The 26,656-nt window shown below is 41.9% G+C and overlaps 1 protein-coding gene across 1 annotated transcript; it reads left to right on the forward strand.

Annotated features, from left to right (window-relative positions):
• The first annotated feature begins 394 nt into the window (after window positions 1–394).
• On the forward strand, window positions 395–26,570 carry LOC145876275 (cell adhesion molecule CEACAM6). The gene is made up of 9 exons (XM_082972067.1): window positions 395–5,251; window positions 13,542–13,619; window positions 18,070–18,414; window positions 18,813–19,067; window positions 19,330–19,593; window positions 19,806–19,902; window positions 19,991–20,045; window positions 20,160–20,263; window positions 22,864–26,570. Exons 2-9 carry the CDS (start codon window positions 13,565–13,567, stop codon window positions 22,943–22,945), a joined length of 1,257 nt encoding a protein of 418 aa, XP_082828193.1. The 5' UTR covers window positions 395–5,251; window positions 13,542–13,564; the 3' UTR covers window positions 22,946–26,570.
• Window positions 26,571–26,656: the final 86 nt, after the last annotated feature.

A 26,656-nucleotide genomic window follows, 5' to 3' on the forward strand; every position in this document is an offset into this window, starting at 1 on the left:
TAGATGACCTGGAGCCAGTGGGTTTGGCGACGAGTATGAAGCGAGGGCCAGCCAACGAGAGCGTACACGTCGCAGTGGTGGGTAGTATATGGCGCTTTGGTGACAAAACGGATGGCACTGTGATAGACTGCATCCAGTTTATTGAGTGGGGTATTGGAGGCTATTTTGTAAATGACATCGCCGAAGTCGAGGATCGGTAGGATGGTCAGTTTTACAAGGGTATGTTTGGCGGTATGAGTGAAGGATGCTTTGTTGTGAAATAGGAAGCCAATTCTAGATTTAACTTTGGATTGGAGATGTTTGATGTGAGTCTGGGAGGAGAGCTTACAGTGTAACCAGACACCTAGGTATTTGTAGTTGTCCACATATTCTAAGTAAGGACGGGTGGGTTAGGTGCAGGCAGCGATCGGTTGAAGAGCATGCATTAGTTTTACTTGTATTTACGAGCAGTTGGAGGCCAAGGAAGGAGAGTTGTATGGCATTGAAGCTCGTCTGGAGGGTTGTTAACACAGTGTTAACACAGTGTCCAAAGAAGGGCCAGAAGTATACAGAATGGTGTCGTCTGCGTAGAGGTGGATCAGAGACTCACCAGCAGAAAGAGAGACATCATTGATGTACACAGAGAAAAGAGTTGGCCCAATAACTGAACCCTGTGGCACCCCCATAGAACTACCAGAGGCCATCCGATTTGACAGATTGAACTCTTTCAGAGAAGTAGCTGGTGAACCAGGCGAGGCAATCATTTGAGAAACCAAGGCTATTGAGTCTGCCGATGAGGATGTGGTGATTGACAGAGTCGAAAGCCTCGGTACCCCCTGTGTCACTTGTTGAAGGCTGGGTCTACAAAAAAAACAAGACTTGACTACCTTGGGCTTTGACACTGGCTGCAACACCTTCTTCTACCCAGTTATCCACAGTCACTTTACCTCTACCTACATGTACATATTACCTCAATTACCTTGACAAACCAGTGCCCCCGCACATTGAGTCTATACCGGTACCCCCTGTATATAGCCTCCACATTGACTCTGTACCAGTACCCCCTGTATATAGCCTCCAAATTGACTCGGTACCGGTACCCCCTGTATATAGCCTCCTCAAATTGACTCTGTACCAGTACCCCCTGTATATAGCCTCCACATTGACTCTGTACCGGTACCCCCTGTATATAGCCTCCACATTGACTCTGTACCGGTACCCCCTGTACATAGCCTCCACATTGACTCTGTACCGGTACCCCCTGTATATAGCCTCCACATTGACTCTGTACCGGTACCCCCTGTATATAGCCTCGCGACTGTTATTTTTTTGTTGCTCCTTAATTATTTTTATTTTAACATTTGTCCTATTTTCTATAATTGTTTTATTTTGTTACTTTCTTAACCTTGTTTTCTTAAATGCATTGTTGGTTAAGGGCTTGTAAGTCAGAATTTCAATGTAATTTCTACACCTGTTGTATTCGGTGCATGTGACAAATATAATTTGATATGATTTGATCAAGGGATTCAAAAGAAGATAGGAATCATAGGATCTAGAATTGGGATAAAAATAAAAGTTTTAGTACTGGGGTTATATAAATGTTTTAGACAGAGTAGAGCACAGTGTTTTAGTACCGGGGGTTTATAAATGTTTTAGACAGAGTAGAGCACAGTGTTTTAGTACTGGGGGATTATAAATGTTTTAGACAGAGTAGAGCACAGTGTTTTAGTACTGGGGTTAATAAATGTTTTAGACAGAGTAGAGCACAGTGTTTTAGTACTGGGGTTTATACATGTTTTAGACAGAGTTGAGCAGTGTTTTAGTAGCAGGGGTTTATAAATGTTTTAGACAGAGTAGAGCACAGTGTTTTAGTACTGGGGTTTATAAATGTTTTAGACAGAGTAGAGCACAGTGTTTTAGTACTGGGGTTTTATAAATGTTTTAGACAGAGTAGAGCACAGTGTTTTAGTACTGGGGTTTATAAATGTTTTAGACAGAGTAGAGCACAGTGTTTTAGTACTGGGGTTTTATAAATGTTTTAGACAGAGTAGAGCACAGTGTTTTAGTACTGGGGGTTTATAAATGTTTTAGACAGAGTAGAGCACAGTGTTTTAGTACTGGGGTTTATAAATGTTTTAGACAGAGTTGAGCAGTGTTTTAGTACTGGGGTTTATACATGTTTTAGACAGAGTAGTGCACAGTGTTTTAGTACTGGGGTTTATAAATGTTTTAGACAGAGTAGTGCACAGTGTTTTAGTACTGGGGTTTATAAATGTTTTAGACAGAGTAGAGCACAGTGTTTTAGTACTGGGGTTTATAAATGTTTTAGACAGAGTAGAGCACAGTGTTTTAGTAGCAGGGGTTTATAAATGTTTTAGACAGAGTAGAGCACAGTGTTTTAGTACTGGGGTTTTATAAATGTTTTAGACAGAGTAGAGCACAGTGTTTTAGTAGCAGGGTTTTATAAATGTTTTAGACAGAGTAGAGCACAGTGTTTTAGTACTGGGGGTTTATAAATGTTTTAGACAGAGTAGTGCACAGTGTTTTAGTACTGGGGTTTATAAATGTTTTAGACAGAGTAGTGCACAGTGTTTTAGTACTGGGGTTTATAAATGTTTTAGACAGAGTAGAGCACAGTGTTTTAGTACTGGGGGTTTATAAATGTTAGCACAGTTGAGTCTGTCTGCTGACCACTTTTCACCCTTGAAAGTCATGGTGGAAACAACAATTGGTAGATAAACCCCTGGTTGCTGATTACTCTCAAAGTCATAAAACACAAATGTCTCTGAATGTTCATCTTCATCCAATGGTTGAAGGTAGCACTCATGTTCCACTTCTTGAACCACTTCAGTGTCTCTGCTTTTCAAAGCCCCTTTACAGACAGGGCAGTGTAGGATACCACATACCTTTACAGACAGGGCAGTGTAGGATACCACATACCTTTACAGACAGGGCAGTGTAGGATACCACATACCTTTACAGACAGGGCAGTGTAGGATACCACATACCTTTACAGACAGGGCAGTGTAGGATACCACATACCTTTACAGACAGGGCAGTGTAGGATACCACATACCTTTACAGACAGGGCAGTGTCCACATACGTGAGGTTGGGGGTTGTCTGTTTTAACGTTGTAATTGCGTTGGAATTTTGGACATTTCTTGTTGAGGTCACACCAGCTGACAGATGTATATGCCTTTGGATGCTATGGACTCTAAAACACAGAGGTCCAGTTACTAGATAGGTTTCTCACAGCCTTTTACAGGACTCTAAAAGGCAGAGGTCCAGTTACTAGATAGGTTTCTCACAACCTTTTACAGGGCTCTAAAAGACAGAGAGGTTCAGTTACTAGATAGGTTTCTCACAGCCTTTTACAGAGCTCTAAAAGACAGAGAGGTCCAGTTACTAGATAGGTTTCTCACAACCTTTTACAGGACTCTAAAAGACAGAGAGGTCCAGTTACTAGATAGGTTTCTCACAACCTTTTACAGGACTCTAAAAGACAGAGAGGTCCAGTTACTAGATAGGTTTCTCACAGCCTTTTACAGAGCTCTAAAAGACAGAGAGGTCCAGTTACTAGATAGGTTTCTCACAGCCTTTTACAGGGCTCTAAAAGACAGAGAGGTCCAGTTATTAGATAGGTTTCTCACAGCCTTTTACAGGACTCTAAAAGACAGAGAGGTCCAGTTACTAGATAGGTTTCTCACAGCCATTTACATGCTATCTTCAATCAGTAGAGGCTCTACCTCAGAAATTATTGTGTCAAGCTGTTTAGCTGCATCCTACATCAACACATCGTCCTCATCAACACGTCATCCTCATCAACACATCATCCTCATCAACACATCATCCACATCATCCTCATTATCCTCATCAACACATCATCCTCATCAACACATCATCCTCATCAACACATCATCCTCATCAACACATCATCATCCTCATCAACACATCATCACATCATCATCATCAACACATCATCATCATCAACACATCATCCTCATCAACACATCATCCTCATCAACACATCATCATCCTCATCAACACATCATCACATCATCATCATCAACACATCATCATCATCAACACATCATCCTCATCAACACATCATCCTCATCAACACATCATCATCCTCATCAACACATCATCACATCATCATCATCAACACATCATCATCATCAACACATCATCCTCATCAACACATCATCATCCTCATCAACACATCATCACATCATCATCATCAACACATCATCATCATCAACACATCATCCTCATCAACACATCATCCTCATCAACACATCATCATCCTCATCAACACATCATCACATCATCATCATCAACACATCATCATCATCAACACATCATCCTCATCAACACATCATCCTCATCAACACATCATCCTCATCAACACATCACCCTCATCATCCTCATGTCCTCCTATGTCAGCAATCCATGCTTTGGTTTAGTTTCCCCTGGTACTGTTTCCACTTGCTAATGTTTTAGCATTTGTGGCACAAATCCCATTCAAGTCATCCGACCAATATTAGCATTTTTTGCACATTTCTTTTAGTCATTTTATCATGTCCAAATCATGTCCAAATCATCCAAATGTATAAAATTCAATGTGAAGCTCAACAAAGTCACTTATAGATGATTTGAACATGATGTGCTAATGTTAATCTGACAAATCATATTATCGGTCCCATGATTTGAATTAGATTTTTGCTACAAATGCTATAATGTTATGTAAATGTAGGAGTGTTTGACATTGCAGCCGACTTTATAGACGAGTCGAGATCTACAAATGACCTTGCATGATAAATAACTACTCACTCACTCAGTCAGTCAGTCAGTCACAATTTACCCACGATGCATCACAGTTTTGATGCTCTCGAACACTGTATGTGTGACTGAGGAAGGAAGCCCTCTCTGCATCAGCTTCTTAGTTCCTGACATAGATTTGTCTAGAGGGTCCATCTATGCATATTTGTCATTATGTCGTCTGCAACAGAATTAGAAGAGCAATTGAGGACTATCTCCATTTTAAAGTAGTTAATGTCTTCTTCTTCAACTTCCATAACTTTAATGACAGTCGGTAAACCAACTGAAAGTTTGTATTCAATGGCTTTAGTTTTGAAGCAAGTGCGCCCTCTATTAAACTCTATGGACACAGACTACTTCAATGTTGGGTTAACCACAGATCTCAAACTTCACACTCAGTGTCTGTTTACTGACAGTAAGTTAACTTACAACACGTCTACCCTTCACTCTGTAAGTATGCTTGACGATATCTTAAAATATGTATATTTTATAATTTGTTTGTAACCATGAACTTCTGTATCCTGTTATGTGCATGGCGATGCTATTGGAATGTATGTTGTTTTGTTTTTCTGTTATGTACTCTGTAGATGTATTTCTGCATATTAATCTGATACAGTATTGTACATGTGGTTTCATATATAATACTTTTTCCTGCTATTTTAAGGACTCTGACAGTAATAGATTTTTGTGGAGACGTGTTTGAAAATGGGCTAAAGTAAGAGGGGATTGGGTGTTTAGCTTTTAGGAGTAATACAGTATTAATATGAAACACAGTGATGGAGGGTTGTGTTTAGGAGTATTATTTACGTGAGACACAGTGACGGTGGATTGAAATGCTTACTAACGGGTCCATTTCCAACAATGCAGAGTAAAAACATTTTAAATAGTGACACAAGGAACTGAATAACAAATAACAATAATGAGTAAAAAATAACATGTCTATTTACCAGTACCTAGTTGATGTGCAGGGGTATGAAATAATTGAGGTGGTTATGGGGCGGCAGGTAGCCTAGTGGTTAGAGTGTTGGACTCGTAACTGAAAGGTTGCAGATTGAATCCCTGGGCTGACATGGTACAAATCTGTCGTTCTGCCCCTGAACAAGGCAGTTAACCCACTGTTCCTAGGCCATCATTGAAAATAAGAATTTGCTCTTAACTGACTTTCCTAGTTAAATAAAGGTAAAATAAAAATGTACACACATGTAAGGGAAAGGGGGATACCCAGTCAGTTGCACAACTAAATCCATTCAACTAAAATGTGTCTTCTTTATTTTATTTATCCGTTATTTTACCAGGTAAGTTGACTGAGAACACGTTCTCATTTACAGTAACGACCTGGGGAATAGTTACAGGGGAGAGGAAGGGGATGAATGAACCAATTGTAAACTTCTTCTACAGTTAACCTAACCCCTCTGAAACAGAGCAACACTGCGGGATCTGCCTTAATCGACATCATCGGCACCAGGGATCAGTTGTTGTTGGGTGTTAACTGCCTTGCTCAAGGACAGAACTGCATATTTTGACCTGATTGCTGTTTGGCATCGTAATCGACTTCAGTGGGCAAATACTCACCTTCGATGGCCACTGGCACGCTGGAGAAGTGTGCTCTTCACGGATGAATCCCGTTTTCAACTGTACCGGGCAGATAGCAGACAGCGTGTATGGCGTAGTCTGGGCAAGCGTTTTGCTGATGCCAACGTTGTGAACAGTATACCCCATGGTGGCAGTGGGGTTATGGTATGGTTAGGCATAAGCTATGGACAACGAACACAATTGCATTTTATCGATGTCAATTTGAATACAGAGAGATACTGTGACGAGATCCTGAGGCCCATTTTTGTGCTATTCATCCACCGCCATCACCTCATGTTTCAGCATCAAAATGCATGGCCCCATGTCGCAAGAATCATACACAATTTCTGGAAGCTGAAAATGTCCCAGTTCTTCTATGGCCTGCATACTCACCACTGTCCTATTGAGAATGCTTTTGGATGCTCTGGATCGACGTGTACGACAGCATGTTCCAGTTCTTGCCAATATTCAGCAACTTCTCACAGCCATTAAAGATTAGTTGGACAACATTCGACAGGCCTCTATGGAAAGGAGATGTCGCGCTGCATGAGACAAAAAGTGGTCACACCAGATACTGACTAGTTTTCTGATCCATGCCCCTCCTTTTTTTTAAGGTATCTGTGACCAACAGATGCATATGTGTATTCCCAGTCATATGAAATCTATTAGGTCCTAATACATTTATTTAAATTAACGGATTTCCTTATATGAACTGTAAGTCAGTAAAATCTTAAAATATTTTGCATGTTGCGTTTATATTTTTGTTCAGTGTAGATGAAAACTCTCTTGGTAAACAGTATTGTTTACTGCTTATCACAAGGTATTCTAACTCAGGCAAGCAAAAACTTGAGACTTCCTTAACAAAGAGACACACCCCTCCTCCCTTCGACTTACCAGAGTCTGCCATCCATTCTTGAAGATGCTCTTAGAGAAAAGGGTTCCAAAAGGGTTCCTCGGCTGTCCCAATAGGAGCACCCTTTTTGGTTCTAGGTAGAACCCCTTTCGTTTACATGTAGAACACTCTGTGGAAAGGGTTCTACATGGAACCCAAAAAGGTTCTACCTGTAATTCAAAAAGGTTCTTCCTGGAACCTAAAAGGATTCTTCAAAGGGTTCTCCTATGGCATCAGCCAAATAACCCTTTAAGGTTCTAGAAAGCAAAACATTTTTGTGTAGAAAAACCAGCAAGATGTATATCCAGGTCCTCATTCAGCCACAACTCAAGAAAAACGTATTACAGTTTTCCAGTGATAGGATAGAACATAGCTCATCCAGTTTGTTCTCCAGTGACTGCACGTTCGCCAATATTAATTTATTAAATACATTTTGTATTTAACCTTTATTTAACTAGGAAAGTCAGTTAAGAACACAATCTTATTTACAATAGAACAGAGGGCAATGGTGGTCTATTTGATCGCCAACGTAATCTCGTCAGGATGCCTGCTCACTTGCCTCTCTATTGCCGCCACTTCCTCTTTCGAGTCCCGGGGGATTAGGGCCTGGTCCGGAGTAAGCAGAACGTCCATAATTTGCCATCTCGTTGAGGTAGAAATGTTTGTCCATATCAAGTTAAATGATCACTGTTCTGATGTCCGGAAGCTGTTTTCGGTCAGAGTAAAGTTAAAATCAGCACAAAAAAGACACAAAATAGCGGAGTAGGTCAGGAGCCCGTAAATCGGCTGCTATCCACTGCTTGCCATCTGCTGTTCACAAGGGCCAACAGTGGAACAGAATATGATAGCGGCATGTTCTATAGAACAGACATCAATTTTTGTGTGCTTAAATTTTACTTTTTAACACCAGTGTTGCGTTTCATTAGTTTGTTATGTTGTTATTAGCCCAACATTATTGAGGACATTATTATTAGGTACCAGTACTATACACGATGGCCAACAGTGGTTCTCTCCCAAATGGCACCCTGTTCCCTTAATAGTGTACTACTTTTGACATAGGGTGCCATTTGGGAAGAAGCCAGTGTAACTGAATATGATCAAGGCATTATATTACTGCCCATCGTACGAAGAGACACTACAGTAATGCTGAGATGCCAGTAGGGAGAGCTCTAGTCTAGAACACTGAAACCTTCAGTATCACTTTGATGCAGCTGATGAGGAGTGTAAATTGAATGTGTTTATAGAATAGAATGAATGACTTCATGGAACTGACCAAATGTAAATGGAACTTTGACCTGTTCCATGTAGAACTCAGAGGGACAAGGCAACACATTCTAAGATATTATAAACATTCCATAAAGAATAGTCAACATATTGTTAACATGATTCTGTATTTAAATAAAAGTGGAAATGGGGGACATTTTGTCCATTTTAGAAATGTAGGGCCCATTCTAATACAGTAACCTCCCTTCTCTGACATGTTGTTCTCGTCGTCATGCATGTTAATGACTTAAAGAGGAAAGGACAGTTCTGCATCAGCTACTTGTGCCCTGACTACTTTAAATATGTATCAACTGGTTGACTCTCTGTACAGGACCTCTCTCCTTCACTTCACTCTATAAGTACGCGTGACAATATCTTGAAAAATAGTTTTGGGTTATTTGATTTTAGTCATTAGTCATATTCTTGAGGGGAATGTATAATTTTACTTCTTGTTATGTTTTGAGCTGTGTTTTGGATCAGAACTGTGTCAGATAAGACCCAGATGCAGACAGTTTGAATAACAGATGTTTATTAACAAAACAGGGGGCAGGCAGACGACAGGTCAAGGGCAGGCAGAGGTCAGTAATCCAGGGTAGAGTCAGGAAGGTACAGAACGGCAGGCAGGCTCAGGGTCAGGACAGGCAGAGTGGTCAAAACCGGAAAAACTAGAAAAACAGGGGCTAGAGAGAACCAGGGGCTAGGGAGAACCAGGGGCTAGGGAGAACCAGGGGCTAGGGAGAACCAGGGGCTAGGGAGAACCAGGGGCTAGAGAGAACCAGGGGCTAGGGAGAACCAGGGGCTAGGGAGAACCAGGGGCTAGAGAGAACCAGGGGCTAGAGAGAACCAGGGGCTAGGGAGAACCAGGGGCTAGGGAGAACCAGGGGCTAGGGAGAACCAGGGGCTAGGGAGAAACAGGGGCTAGGGAGAACCAGGGGCTAGAGAGAACCAGGGGCTAGGGAGAACCAGGGGCTAGGGAGAAACAGGGGCTAGGGAGAACCAGGGGCTAGGGAGAACCAGGGGCTAGGGAGAACCAGGGGCTAGAGAGAACCAGGGGCTAGGGAGAAACAGGGGCTAGGGAGAACCAGGGGCTAGAGAGAACCAGGGGCTAGGGAGAAACAGGGGCTAGGGAGAAACAGGGGCTAGAGAGAACCAGGGGCTAGGGAGAACCAGGGGCTAGGGAGAACCAGGGGCTAGGGGGAACCAGGGGCTAGGGGGAACCAGGGGCTAGAGAGAAACAGGGGCTAGAGAGAACCAGGGGCTAGGGAGAAACAGGGGCTAGGGAGAAACAGGGGCTAGGGAGAACCAGGGGCTAGAGAGAACCAGGGGCTAGGGAGAACCAGGGGCTAGGGAGAAACAGGGGCTAGGGAGAAACAGGGGCTAGGGGGAACCAGGGGCTAGGGAGAACCAGGGGCTAGGGAGAACCAGGGGCTAGGGAGAACCAGGGGCTAGGGAGAACCAGGGGCTAGGGGGAACCAGGGGCTAGAGAGAAACAGGGGCTAGGGAGAACCAGGCTGGTAGGCTTGGCGAGACGAACTGGCAACAGACAAACAGAAAATACAGGTATAAAGGCAGTGGTGTAAAGTACTTGAGTAAAAATACTTTCAAGTACTCCTGAAGTAGTTGTTTTGGGGTATCTGTACTTTATTTTACTATTTTTATTTTTGACAACTTTCACTTTTACTTCACTACATTCCTAAAAGAAAATAATGTACTTATTACTCAATACATTTCCCCTGACACCCAAAAGTCCTCGTTAAATTTTGAATGCTTAGCAGGACAGAAAAGGTCCAATTCACGCACTTATCAAGAGAACATCCCTGGTCATCCCTACTGATTCTGATGTGAAAACTCACTAAACACAAACGCTTTGTTTCTGAATGATTTCTGAGTGTTGGAGTGTGCCCCTGGCTATCTGCACATACAAACAAAACACAAACAGTTGTGCCATCTGGTTTGCTTAACAAGGAATTTGAAATGATTCATACTTTTACTTTTGATACTTAAGTACATTTTTGCAATTACATTTATTTTTGATACTTTATATCATATTATTTAAAACCAAATACTTTTAGACTTTTACTCAAGTCGTATTTTACTGGGTGACTCACTTTTACTCAAGTATGACAATTGGGTACTTTTCCACCACTGTATAAATACACAGGGGATAAGGGGGGAAACTGGCGACACCTGGAGGGCGGGTGGAGACAAGCACAAGACAGGTGAAACAGATCAGGGTGAGACAGTGTTGGTTGTTACATCAGGGCCTGTATTCATAAAGTGTCTCAGTGGAGGAGTGTTGGAATGTGTGTGAATGACACAGTGGATTTATCTGAGGGTCCTTTAGGACCAGACTGAGTAGGGTTGACATCTATACTGGGACTGATAGGGAGTAGGGTTGACATCTATACTGGGACTGATAGGGAGTAGGGTTGACATCTATACTGGGACTGATAGGGAGTAGGGTTGACATCTATACTGGGACTGATAGGGAGTAGGGTTGACATCTATACTGGGACTGATAGGGAGTAGGGTTGACATCTATACTGGGACTGATAGGGAGTAGGGTTGACATCTATACTGGGACTGATAGGGAGTAGGGTTGACATCTATACTGGGACTGATAGGGAGTAGGGTTGACATCTATACTGGGACTGATAGGGAGTAGGGTTGACATCTATACTGGGACTGATAGGGAGTAGGGTTGACATCTATACTGGGACTGATAGGGAGTAGGGTTGACATCTATACTGGGACTGATAGGGAGTAGGGTTGACATCTATACTGGGACTGATAGGGAGTAGGGTTGACATCTATACTGGGACTGATAGGGAGTAGGGTTGACATCTATACTGGGACTGATAGGGAGTAGGGTTGACATCTATACTGGGACTGATAGGGAGTAGGGTTGACATCTATACTGGGACTGATAGGGAGTAGGGTTGACATCTATACTGGGACTGATAGGGAGTAGGGTTGACATCTATACTGGGACTGATAGGGAGTAGGGTTGACATCTATACTGGGACTGATAGGGAGTAGGGTTGACATCTATACTGGGACTGATAGGGAGTAGGGTTGACATCTATACTGGGACTGATAGGGAGTAGGGTTGACATCTATACTGGGACTGATAGGGAGTAGGGTTGACATCTATACTGGGACTGATAGGGAGTAGGGTTGACATCTATACTGGGACTGATAGGGAGTAGGGTTGACATCTATACTGGGACTGATAGGGAGTAGGGTTGACATCTATACTGGGACTGATAGGGAGTAGGGTTGACATCTATACTGGGACTGATAGGGAGTAGGGTTGACATCTATACTGGGACTGATAGGGAGTAGGGTTGACATCTATACTGGGACTGATAGGGAGTAGGGTTGACATCTATACTGGGACTGATAGGGAGTAGGGTTGACATCTATACTGGGACTGATAGGGAGTAGGGTTGACATCTATACTGGGACTGATAGGGAGTAGGGTTGACATCTATACTGGGACTGATAGGGAGTAGGGTTGACATCTATACTGGGACTGATAGGGAGTAGGGTTGACATCTATACTGGGACTGATAGGGAGTAGGGTTGACATCTATACTGGGACTGATAGGGAGTAGGGTTGACATCTATACTGGGACTGATAGGGAGTAGGGTTGACATCTATACTGGGACTGATAGGGAGTAGGGTTGACATCTATACTGGGACTGATAGGGAGTAGGGTTGACATCTATACTGGGACTGATAGGGAGTAGGGTTGACATCTATACTGGGACTGATAGGGAGTAGGGTTGACATCTATACTGGGACTGATAGGGAGTAGGGTTGACATCTATACTGGGACTGATAGGGAGTAGGGTTGACATCTATACTGGGACTGATAGGGAGTAGGGTTGACATCTATACTGGGACTGATAGGGAGTAGGGTTGACATCTATACTGGGACTGATAGGGAGTAGGGTTGACATCTATACTGGGACTGATAGGGAGTAGGGTTGACATCTATACTGGGACTGATAGGGAGTAGGGTTGACATCTATACTGGGACTGATAGGGAGTAGGGTTGACATCTATACTGGGACTGATAGGGAGTAGGGTTGACATCTATACTGGGACTGATAGGGAGTAGGGTTGACATCTATACTGGGACTGATAGGGAGTAGGGTTGACATCTATACTGGGACTGATAGGGAGTAGGGTTGACATCTATACTGTGTAGGATGTGTGTTTGAACTTTTCTACATCCATAACAACCAGCTCTCTAGACTGATACAGACTCTATGGGCCTTATGGGCCTTCACTACAGATGGTGTGTGTGTGTGTGTGTCTGTGTGTCTGTGTGTGTCTGTGTGTGTGTGTGTGTGTGTGTGTGTGTGTGTGTGTGTGTGTGTGTGTGTGTGTGTGTGTCTGTGTGTGTGTGTGTGTGTGTGTGTGTGTGTGTGTGTGTGTGTGTGTGTGTGTGTGTGTGTGTGTGTGTGTGTGTGAGAGAGAGAGTCAATTGTTGTTTAGCCTCACAGCTTGGGGATAGGAGTTATCATTGAACCTGGTGGTCAGTCTTTAGGCTGCTGTACAGCTTGACGGACCATAGAGAATTGAACATTTATCCTCCTGTATCTGGGGATCTGAGAATAAACAGCTTCACAACAATCAATGTTGAAATATGTGTTTACAGTTCTACACATCTGTTCAATAAGTGATTGTTTTTGTTGTTTGTGATGTTGATGACTTTATTGTATCCATTAGGAAATAGTTTTTGCATCAGACAGCATGTCATCTTAAATAGACAGACGAAGACAGACATGCAACACGTCACACACATTACATACATAGTGCAATAGACTTACAGACAGACAGTATTCACATAGACAACCATATAGCACAATACAACACAGCACAATATGAGCCTGGTTCATTTTCAGTAATGAGGCCCTGTACCCCATTTACAGTTTCTACTTCAATGTATCAGGTGGAGTTATTCACCTGCTATAGAGTGAGTTGTTGTTTATGTTTCTAAGACTGCAGGGTGGGAGATGCAACAATGGCCTTGAGAACAGCAGGAAGTGTGTTGCTGGTATTTCTCTGGTCTGTGACAGGTATGGTCTCATTCTTATCTTTTAGTTGTTCTGTTTCTCTACAGACATTTCTAAAGGATATGAATCATAATGTTATTCTGGTGTTAGGCGTCTCCACTTCCCTTTAAATAGGTATCTTTCACACCTCACTGAGTGATTCTTGTCTGTGGTTTCACACTCAACTCACCAACTATGGCAACATGGTGTGGACAAACCCTACTCATTTTGAAATTGATGCATCTTTAAGGTGAAAAAAAAGCACAAGCATCCACAACGTTCAAACATCTTTCCCATAATTACAGGTATTTTATCAACCATTTGAGTTCAGCCATAATATTTGTTGTAATATTTGTTCTCCCTTTTCAGGGGGATGAAATTGTAACCAGCTCTGTAATGCTTGTTTGAAAAAGACAGATACTTTTGAAAAAAGTATAATTCTCAATGAATCTAAAATGAGACATGGCAATCTGCACAAAGGCAAAAAGGCCATTTTTAAACAATGGATGAGCTTTTCTTATTAATCTACTGGAGAACCATTTAGGGTTCAAGTAAAACGTTTGTATAAGTGAAGCTTTTAGAGAGAGGTTTAGTGCTTTTATATGTAATAATCTCAACCCACCCAGTTAGTAATCATTACATAGCGACTGTGTGTTTATTCATGTGAAAATTGACTTTGCCGCTTCAGCATGCTTTTGTGGCACAGTCAATGGCACACAGGGGATATTGGCCAGAAGGTTCAGGGTTCGCCGACCACCACGGATGAGCTCACTCTCCCTGCCTATTTCATTATTACGATCAGAGCCGGCTGCAGACAGTGATCAGCCAGGGGGAAATCAGATTTTCAAAATTTTGATGCCATATTTATAATTATATAAAATATATTCACATTTTCTACCAACAGGTTTCTGTGCCAATGCACCACACAACCAATAAACAAAAGCATAACGACTTGGAGCACTTCTATAGCATGGTTTACGTTTTTAAAACCACAATCAATCTGAACAAATAGGAATACATCCCACCTTACCTTGTAGGCTTACCCAGTATCGAAGGCTTGACAATCTCTGAATGTCATTCAGCTTTCTGGTGTTTTGTAACAAATGTCTCTTTCCATTCATCAAATGGCTGCTGCACAGTTTGGATTGATTGATTTTATTGGTCAGTTAAAAAAAATACATACACACATGTACACACAGTTTATTTACAGTGACCAGGATTGTTGATTTAAAGGACAATAAAGTCTGGGACTTATTTACATTGTGGTGCCTATGTTTTACATAAACACATTTACATTGCATAGATACAGACACATTGCATAGATACAGACACATTGCATAGATACAGACACATTGCATAGATACAGACACATTGCAGATATAAACACATTACAGAGATACATTACAGAGATACATTACAGAGATACAGACACATTACAGAGATACAGACACATTACAGAGATACATTACAGAGATACAGACACATTACAGAGATACACACACATTGTTACAGTTATCGATGGTGAAGGAGGACCAAAATCCAGCAGGACTGCGTTTGTTCATCTTGAACATTTATTAAACTCAAAATGAACACCAAAACAACAAAACAAACTCACGATCCCCGAACAGTCTTCTCAGGCTCACACACGCTAGACAAGAAACAATCTCCCACAAAAACCTACACCAAACAATTACCCATATATAGGACTCTCAATCAGAGGCAACGAGGAAGCACCTGCCTCCAATTGAGAGTCCCAAACCCCAATCAACCTAACATAGAAATACATTAACCAGACTACACATAGAAATACATAGACCATAAACCAAAAACCCGGAAATAATAAATCAAACGCCCTTCTACCAAAACACCACCCCGAACCACATAAAACAAATACCCTCTGCCACGTCCTGACCAAACTACAATAACAATTAACCCTTATATTGGCCAGGACGTGACAGTACCCCCCCCCCCCCCCCTAAAGGTGCTAACCCCGGAAGCACCTCAAGAATAACAAAAACCCCAAACAACAAAAAATCCCCCTAAACTAAAGGGAGGGTGGCTGCCGTCACCGACGGCACTTGTGCTACACCCCCCCTCCCCAACCCACTTATACAGGTGGTGGTTCAGGCTCCGGCCTATTGTCCTCCAGAGTGCCGACCGACCCGATCTGCCTCGGACCGTAGGCAGACTCCCCCTGCTCTGGATCATGGGCAGACCTCCTCCTCTCCACCCTGTATGCAGACTCATCAATTAAACCGTTAATTACTTTAAGTTCTGAAATGTCAGGCTTACTCAGTTTAGGGTTGCTGCTAGACTCCCTTGATTTTTGGTCATCAGCAGACTCTGGGCAGATGGGCCACTCTGGCTGATCCTGGCTGACGGGCCGCTCTGGCTGATCCTGGCCGACGGGCCGCTCTGGCTGATCCTGACCGACGGGCCGATCTGGCTGATCCTGGCCGACGGGCCGCTCTGGCTGATCCGGGCAGTCGGGCCGCTCTGGCATCTCCGGGCAGTCGGGCCACTCTGGCATCTCCGGGCAGTCGGGCCGTTCTGGCATCTCCGGGCAGTCGGGCCGCTCTGGCATCTCCGGGCAGTCGGGCCGCTCTGGCGGCTCCTGACTGACGGGCGGCTCTGGCGGCTCCTGACTGACGGGCGGCTCTGGCGACTCCTGACTGACGGGCAGCTCTGGCGACTCCTGACTGACGGGCGGCTCTGGCGACTCCTGACTGACGGGCGGCTCTGGCGACTCCTGACTGACGGGCGGCTCTGGCGACTCCTGACTGACGGGCGGCTCTGGCGACTCCTGACTGACGGGCAGCTCTGGCGACTTCTGACTGAGCCGACGCACTGGAAGCCTGGTGCGTGGTGCTGGTACTGGGGTTATCAGCCTGGGAACACGCACTTCCAGGCTAATGCGGGGAGCGGGAACAGGACGAGTCGGACTGGGCTGATGCACTTGAAACCTGGTGCGTGGTGCTGGTACTGGACGTGCCAGACTGGGAACACGCACCTCTAGGCTAGTGCGTGGAGCGGGAACAGGATATATAGGACCGTGGAGGCTTACTGGCGGTCTCGAGCTTAAACCTGGCATCGCCCTTTCTGGCTGAATGCCTACTACCCCCTGGTAAATGCGGGGTGCTGGTATAGCGTGTACTGGCCTAAAAACACTTGGCCTCGCCATAATACTCATTACCCCGAAGCACGAGACATGTCCATTAACTGGCTTCTGTGACACAGTCCGGGGATTTGGCCTGGGGCTCCAAACTTGCCCCGCCAAACTACCCATATGCCCCCCCCAAAAAAATTATTGGGGCTGCCTCTCGGGTTTAATCGGCAGTCGTGTTCCTCGGTAGCATTCCCGGTCTTTGCTCCATTTCTTCCATGGGCCCTCTCCGGCCATAACTTGCTCCCATGTCCATTTCTCCCGTTTGTCCAATTCAAATTCCCTCTGCTCCTTCCAGTCCACCTGTTGCTCCTTCCTCTGCTGCTTGGTCCTTTTGTGGTGGGAGATTCTGTCACAGTTATCGATGGTGAAGGAGGACCAAAATCCAGCAGGACTGTGTTTGTTCATCTTGAACATTTATTAAACTCAAAATGAACACCAAAACAACAAAACAAACTCACGATCCCCGAACAGTCTTCTCAGGCTCACACACGCTAGACAAGAAACAATCTCCCACAAAAACCTACACCAAACAATTACCCATATATAGGACTCTCAATCAGAGGCAACGAGGAAGCACCTGCCTCCAATTGAGAGTCCCAAACCCCAATCAACCTAACATAGAAATACATTAACCATAGAAATACATAAACATAGACCATAAACCAAAAACCCGGAAATAATAAATCAAACGCCCTTCTACCAAAACACCACCCCGAACCACATAAAACAAATACCCTCTGCCACGTCCTGACCAAACTACAATAACAATTAACCCTTATATTGGCCAGGACGTGACACACATTACAGAGATACAGACACATTACAGAGATATAGAAACATTACAGAGACACAGACACACTACATAGATACAGACACATTACAGAGACACAGACACATTACAGAGATACAGACACATTACATAGATACAGACACATTACAGAGATACAGACACATTACAGAGATACAGACACATTACAGATACAGACACATTACAGATACAGACACATTACAGAGATACAGACACATTACAGAGATACAGACACATTACAGAGATACAGACACATTACAGAGATACAGACACATTACAGAGATACAGACACATTACAGAGATACAGACACATTACATAGATACAGACACATTACATAGATACAGACACATTACAGAGATACAGACACATTACAGATATAGAAACATTACAGAGACACAGACACATTACAGAGATACAGACACATTACATAGATACAGACACATTACAGAGATACATTGGCTTAATTCTGATAGCATTGTGTTGTGTGACCTTGTTTCAGTGGTACTGGGTCAGAATGTCTGGAGTGTGACTTACACCAAGAAAAGTATCTGTGCCTTGAAGGGGTCAACAGTGGAGCTGCACTGCTCTTATACATATCCCAGTGGTACAGTCACAACAACCCTCTGGTTCACTGAATCTGGGACTGGTAAAGAACCTAAAGATCTAGGTCAGGACCCAGAGTATGCAGGTCGTCTGGAGTGTCATGGAGATCAGAAGAATTGTCACACACTGAGGATCACAGACCTGAGAGAGAGTGACTCTGCTGAGTACAAGTTCAGATTATTAACAGATCAGACCGGAGGGAAATATATTGGCAGTCCTGGAGTCACTCTGTCTGTCACAGGTACAGTTACGTACATTCAATATAGTTCAACTGTTGAATTCCATTTAGTTCAAGAAAATTGTCTTGGTTTGTATTTACAGTATCTGTCACTCATCTCACATCTATCTAGATAGTTGTAATGTGAGTGTGGTTCTGTATGTATGCTAAAGCATATGATGTGTGTGCTTCAGTGTATGCTGTGATTTTAGCATGTATGCTAATGAGAATGTTGTGTTAAAATCTGTTTAAATTGACTCTATTGAACCCAATACTTCCTGGAAAACAGTGGAAAGTATTACAGAGTTGACTATCCTGGCTAAATAAATCAAATTCATTAATGAATGACTATAATTACCTTATAAAGGGCAGCTATACAGACACAAAGGAGGAGAATAATGATTTGTTTCCTCATACTCTAGATGTTGTGTTGGAGATGGATCCTACATCTGTGTCAGAGAGGGAGAATGTCACACTGATATGTAGAACCAAATGTACACTGGACCCCATCACAGCCTACAGTTGGTATAAGAATGGACAGCCTATACCAAACAGCAACACCTCCTCTCCTGTCTATAGCCTATTCTCAGTCAGCAGTGAGGATACAGGCCGATACTCCTGTGCTGTAGAAGGCCATGAGGATCTCCCCTCTGCTGAAGAGACTCTCACTGTCACATGTCAGTACATTGTGGGTTTCATTTGATATACTGATTATGTTGATTCTTGAATTGGGAATAGATTGTTTTCCATATGAATAAATATGAATAAATATTTTTGTGTGTAACATCCATTTCCTTGAATTTGTATTACCACCATATCATCATTCTTTTTAATTATTATTTTTCTGATTGTCTTTTACTATGAATTAAATGATTTCAAACTCACCTGTAAAATGTAAACACAAATGTTGCTATAAATGAATCTGGTCTTCAACACCAGATGGTCCAAGGAACACCTCAGTGTCAGTCAGTCCCTCTGGTGAAATAATGGAGGGCAGTTCAGTGACTCTGACCTGCAGCAGTGAATCCAACCCACCTGTGGACAAATACACCTGGTACAAGAAGAATGTTACCTCACCAAAAGCATCAGGACAGAGTTACAGCATCACTAACATCATCTCTGAGGACAGAGGAGAATACTACTGTGAGGCTGAGAATACAATAGCATCTAATAACTCTACAGCTCTGATGATCATTATAGCAGGTGAAGTTACATCTTCAATACTTCAATACAAAATGATGTTCAATAAGAAATGATGTTTCAAGGTAATCTTCTTCTAGTTTGCATCATTACACTTTGGTTTAAAACTATACATAGTCTTATACATACAAGTATTGCATTAATGTCCTGTATTGCAGTATATTAATTTTCAGTTCATAATAACATGTACTCATATCATCTATATTATCTTTTAGAGAACCAAACCTCAGTTCTAACTGCTGCTGTAGGAATCATAGTGGTTGTTCTGGGTGTCATACTGGCTTCATGTCTCTCTGGCTTCATGTGGTTCAGGTGAGTGAAAATGCATATTTTAAAGATTATTTCACTTTATTATCTTCATTAATTTGTTCATTCATTCATTCGTTCATTTATAAAACAGGAAGAAGGCCTCCAAATCCACCTTTGACACAAGACACACAGCAGACGACGGACAGGTGAGTCTGTTCAGACAGATGGAAGATCATTTTTGTTGCTTTGTGGGAAATGTCCACTCTTCATGCTGTCTGTCCCCAGGTCTATTTATATTGTCTGTTCTCTCTCTCCGTCAGGGAGACTCTAGTGCAGTGTATGGCAACATCTCAGGCATGGCCATGACCCCTGCTGCAGCACAGACAGTGGCCACCTTCGACCAGGAACAGGACGAGGATGTCCAGTAAGCTGCTGTGAAATTCAACCTCTCCAGTGCTGCCACCCTCTGAGCATATTCTACCATTACAACAACATAGAGTCAATACTGTATACAACATTGTGAACACACAGACAGCATCAAGGTCATTCATATGTTGCTGCTTATTGGAGGAGTAGACAAAGTCATTCAAATAAGCAAAACAGTTGACCATTAGTGACCCCTCATTGTTCTCTGAGAACTCCCTCCATCACTATCTGATGACATTTCATTGTTCTCTGAGAACTCCCTCCATCACTATCTGATGACATTTCATTGTTCTCTGAGAACTCCCTCCATCACTATCTGATGACATTTCATTGTTCTCTGAGAACTCCCTCCATCACTATCTGATGACATTTCATTGTTCTCTGAGAACTCCCTCCATCACTATCTGATGACATTTCATTGTTCTCTGAGAACTCCCTCCATCACTATCTGATGACATTTCATTGTTCTCTGAGAACTCCCTCCATCACTATCTGATGACATTTCATTGTTCTCTGAGAACTCCCTCCATCACTATCTGATGACATTTCATTGTTCTCTGAGAACTCCCTCCATCACTATCTGATGACATTTCATTGTTCTCTGAGAACTCCCTCCATCACTCTCTGTTGACATTTCATTGTTCTCTGAGAACTCCCTCCATCACTATCTGATGACATTTCATTGTTCTCTGAGAACTCCCTCCATCACTATCTGATGACATTTCATTGTTCTCTGAGAACTCCCTCCATCACTATCTGATGACATTTCATTGTTCTCTGAGAACTCCCTCCATCACTATCTGATGACATTTCATTGTTCTCTGAGAACTCCCTCCATCACTATCTGATGACATTTCATTGAACTCATACTATGGTGTAAAAGTAGGCATTTTGAAAAGTCACAGTTTTAATGTCTTAAAGGTTCCAGGGGTATTCTTCAGGCCAAATGGCATTTCCTGAAACTGCACTCTACAATATACATCTCAAGACAATTACTATGACATGTCTATAACCTGTTGGGGCTACAGGTTAGCAATGAACCCCGAGACGGGATTGCTAACAAGGCTGGAAATTCAAAACATCAAAAATCTAATAATTTCAATTTCTCAAACAATCAACTATTTTACACAATTTAAAAGATAAACATCTCCTTAATCTAACCACATTGTTCGATTTTCAAAGAGGCTTTACGGCAAAAGCATAAAGTTAGATTATGTTAGGACAGTACATAGCCACAAAAGTACAAACATCCAGTTTCAATTCAAGGTCAGGCGTCACCAAAAGCAGAAACCAGCTAAAATTATGCACCAACCTTTGACAATCTCCATCAGATGACACTCCTAGGACATTATGTTATACAATACATGCATTTTTTGTTCCATCAAGTTCATATTTATATCCAAAAACAGCATTTTACAGTAGCGTGAAATTCCGATTTTTTTCTTCTCTGAAATGCTTCCGGTGAACATAACAAAATTACTATTCGAAAACATTGGTAAATTATAATATTGTCATTCAAAGAATAATATATTATCATCTCGTAATTGCTACCGAATGGCCAGATCTCAAAATAACTTTACTGGGAAATCACATTTTGCAATAAACGGGGTGCTATGCTAAGAACAATAAGCTATGCTATACAGTTAGCATCATCTAATATCGATAATAACATTGTAAATATCCCCTTACCTTTGATTATCTCCACCAGAAGGCACTGCCAGGAATCCCAGGTCCAGAACAAATGTGGTTTCTTTTGACAAAGTTCATAATTTATGTCCAAATAACACCAAGTAGTTAGCGTTCATTATGCTCCCACAAAACGTGGTGGGGGGGGTGTAAAATCACGCCGAAAAGCTAAAAAAACCTAGTAAATAATCTATTTACGTTCGTTCAAACATGTCAAACGTTGTTTAGCATTAATCTTTTGGTCCATTTTTAACGTTAAACATCAGTAATATTTTCACACAACCTATCCTATGTCTAGATAAACAATTATGACAAACTCACGCTTCTCAGATTTATGCGCAGGCGCCAAAAAATGAAGTGACGACATGTCAACTTCCATGCATTCTAATTTGCTCTCTGTTTATCATAGACGCTTCAAACAACTTTATAAAGATCGTTGACATCTAGTGGAAGCCGTAGGAGTTGCGAAATGAATCCTTTCTCACTATGGTATCTATAAAACAATGACACTAAATAGTACAGTCACAAAATTCAAAAAAAATGTTTTATCTATTTTTCACAGGTTTTTGCCTGCAATATGAGTTTTGTTATACTTACAGACACCATTCAAACTGTTTTAGAAAATTCAGAGTGTTTTCTATCCGAATGTGTTAATAATATGCATATCCTAGCTTCTGAGTTGGTGTAGGAGGCAGTTAAAAATGGGCACATATTTTCTTCAAAATTTCTCAATACTGCCCCCTAGCCCCAACAGGAGTGATGTGATGAGGGTTTTAAGGAATGGCTCTGGTTCCATTCTAAATGGCACCCTATTCCCTATTTAGTTCACTACTGGTCAAAAGTAGTGCACTATAAGGGAGTAGGGTGCCATTTGGGAGTCACATTCAGTTTAATGGATGTTTCTTTCTCCAGGCCCACGGTGGAACAAGCAGCTGAGGAGGACCCCTCTGTTCTCTACAGTACAGTCAACAAACCCAGAACCAAGAAGACCTGAACACAACAAACCCAGAACCATGAAGACATGAACACAACAAACCCAGAACCAAGAAGACATGAACACAACAAACCCAGAACCAAGAAGACATGAACACAACAAACCCAGAACCATGAAGACCTGAACACAACAAACCCAGAACCATGAACACAACAAACCCAAAACCAAGAAGACATGAACACAACAAACCCAGAACCATGAAGACATGAACACAACAAACCCAGAACCATGAAGACCTGAACACAACAAACCCAGAACCATGAAGACATGAACACAACAAACCCAGAACCATGAAGACATGAACACAACAAACCCAGAACCATGAAGACATGAACACAACAAACCCAGAACCATGAAGACATGTAACCTTTATTTACCAATCACGGCCAGTTGTGACAGCCTGGACTCGAACCGGGGTGTCTGTAGTGACACCTCTAGCACTGAGATGTAGTGTCTTAGACCGCTGTGCCACTCGGGAGCCCCAACATCATGTTCTAGTGCTGTCCCCACCTAAAATAAATCTTGGTCAACCAAGAGTCATCTGTCATTTCTACCAATCGATTGGTTGAAATGTTATGTGTATTTTTCCATATATAGACACACCCCATGTGTTTTAATAAAATCAACTATATGTACTGAAATGGTCTGATGCTTTTAGCATGCTGTTTGATTAAATAATTAACTTCCCTGGGCTAGGTGGGACGCCTGCGTCCCACCCTAGTCAACAGCCAGTGGAATCGTGTGGCGCGAAATACAAATACCTAAAAAATGCTATAACTTCAATTTCTCAAACATATGACTATTTTACACCATTTGAAAGACAAGACTCTCGTTAATCTAACCACATTGTCCGATTTCAAAAAGGCTTTACAGCGAAAGCAAAACATTAGATTATGTCAGGAGAGTACCCTGTCAAAAATAATCACACAGCCATTTTCAAAGCAAGAATATATGTCACAAAAACCAAAACCACAGCTAAATGCAGCACTAACCTTTGATGATCTTCATCAGATGACGCTCCTAGGACATTATGTTATACAATACATGCATGTTTTGTTCAATCAAGTTCATATTTATATCAAAAACCAGCTTTTTACATTAGCATATGATGTTCAGAACTAGCATACCCACCGCAAACTTCCGGTGAATTTACTAAATTACTCACGATAAACGTTCACAAAATACATAACAATTATTTTAAGAATTATAGATACAGAACTCCTTTATGCAATCGTGGTGTCAGATTTTAAAATAGCTTTTTGGCGAAAGCACATTTTGCAATATTCTGAGTACATAGCCCGACCATCACGGCTAGCTAATTTGACACCCACCAAGTTTTGGACAACCTAAACTCAGAATTACTATTAGAAAAATTGGATTACCTTTGCTGTTCTTCGTCAGAATGCACTCCCAGGACTTCTACTTCAACAACAAATGTTGTTTTGGTTCCAAATAATCCATAGTTATATCCAAATACCTCCATTTTGTTCGTGTGTTCAGGTCACTATCCGAAGGGTGACGTGCGAGCGCATTTCGTGACAAAAAAATGCAAAATATTCCATTACCGTACTTCGAAGCATGTCAAACGCTGTTTAAAATCAATTTTTATGCTATTTTTCTCGTAAAATAGCAATAATATTCCAACCGGGCGACGTTGTATTCATTCAAAGGCTGAAAGAAAATAATGGAGAATTCTCATGAACGCGCATCTCCAGTGTCACTGTTCCCAGGCTGACCACTCACAAATTGTCCTGCTGTTCTTCGCCCAGAGACAGCAGACACCCCATTCCACTTTCTGGCGCTTTCTGAGAGCCAATGGAAGCCTTAGAAAATGTCACGTTACAGCAGAGATGCTGTGTTTTCGATAGAGATGCAACAGAAGGACAACAAATTGTCAGACAGGGCACTTCCTGTATGGAATCTTCTCAGGTTTTGGCCTGCCATATGAGTTCTGTTATACTCACAGACACCATTCAAACAGTTTTAGAAACTTGTGAGTGTTTTCTGTCCAAATCTACTAATTATATGAAAAAGAGAGTAGTAACCAGTTTAAATCGGGTACGTTTTTTATCCGGCCGTGCAAATACTACCCCCTAGCCCCAACAGGTTTTAAGACACACAAATGACTTGAGGGAGCCAGAGATCAAGATAACCTAACCAGAAGAGAGAGAAATTCTGCCGTTATGCTCCTGAAGTTTCCGGTAATGGGCTACACCAGCGGTTGGCAACCTTTTCCATTTGGAGTGGCAAGTTATCTTACCATTTCTACCAATCTGTGTGCCAGTTAAGATTTTCATATGTACATTTTCGTGGAATTGTTTCATTTAATTTATAATAATATCTCAAAATTATTGTCTGTGATTAATCTATAATCTACATTCTATCTGAAATTATACAAATCTAAAAGTAACATTTATTGCCATTGCCAACTATGTAAAAATAGCCTTCATAAAGCCAACAAATATAAACATTGCAGCTAACAAATTGGTGTTTATAATGTTTTTGTCTGCTTGATTTACAGTCGGGTCTCGTTAGTCTGTTTGCACGCAGAGATACTTATCCTTGATGGATAGGCTATTGTACAACACACAGAGCTATTTTCCTTTATTCAGGACATTTAGAATGACAACCCATTACAGAGTAGCCTAATGGGATTATTCACCAAATTATCTGGTGATCAGGTTATGAAATGTCATGACAAATACATTTTAGTTTCCATGTTTCACCTGAAATATGAAATGATTTATAGTCCTAGTTCTATGTTATTGTTAGGTGAAGTTATGGGTCCTACAGTAGGTCTATGGTATTGTTGTTAGGTGAAGTTATGGGTCCTACAGTAGGTCTATGTTGTTGTTAGGAGAAGTTATGGGTCCTACAGTAGGTCTATGTTGTTGTTTGGTGAAGTTATGGGTCCTACAGTAGGTCTATGTTGTTAGGTGAAGTTATGGGTCCTACAGTAGGTCTATGTTATTGTTAGGTGAAGTTATGTGTCCTACAGTAGGTCTATGTTATTGTTAGGTGAAGTTATGGGTCCTACAGTAGGTCTCTGTTATTGTTAGGTGAAGTTATGGGTCCTACAGTAGGTCTATGTTATTGTTAGGTGAAGTTATGAGTCCTACAGTAGGTCTATGTTGTTGTTAGGTGAAGTTATGGGTCCTACAGTAGGTCTATGGTATTGGTATAACTAGCAGTTTCTGCATTAGCATGGAGGAGTTTCTGCAACCAAATTGCGTGTGCATCTATTTTAGCAGATTAGATTACATTTGCAGATATAGTACATCCATAACTAGTGGTTTCCTCATTACCAGATATACTACATCCATAACTAGTGGTTTCCTCATTACCAGATATACTACATCCATAACTAGTGGTTTCCTCGTTACCAGATATACTACATCCATAACTAGTGGTTTCCTCATTACCAGATATACTACATCCATAACTAGCGGTTTCCTCATTACCAGATATACTACATCCATAACCAGTGGTTTCCTCATTACCAGATATACTACATCCATAACTAGTGGTTTCCTCGTTACCAGATATACTACATCCATAACTAGTGGTTTCCTCATTACCAGATATACTACATCCATAACTAGCGGTTTCCTCATTACCAGATATACTACATCCATAACTAGTGGTTTCCTCATTAGCAGATATACTACATCCATAACTAGTGGTTTCCTCATTACCAGATATACTACATCC

Source organism: Salmo salar, unplaced genomic scaffold (genome assembly GCF_965601325.2).
Source record: "Salmo salar unplaced genomic scaffold, fSalSal1 ptg000536l, whole genome shotgun sequence".
Classification (NCBI taxonomy): Eukaryota; Metazoa; Chordata; class Actinopteri; order Salmoniformes; family Salmonidae; genus Salmo; species Salmo salar.

Coding starts and splice junctions, on each gene's coding strand:
- LOC145876275 (XM_082972067.1), top strand. CDS start 13,565: ATGGCCTTGAGAACAGCAGGAAGTGTGTTGCTGGTATTTCTCTGGTCT. Junction 18,415..18,812: donor AGTCACTCTGTCTGTCACAG/GTACAGTTACGT, acceptor CTCATACTCTAG/ATGTTGTGTTGGAGATGGAT. Junction 19,068..19,329: donor AGAGACTCTCACTGTCACAT/GTCAGTACATTG, acceptor CTTCAACACCAG/ATGGTCCAAGGAACACCTCA.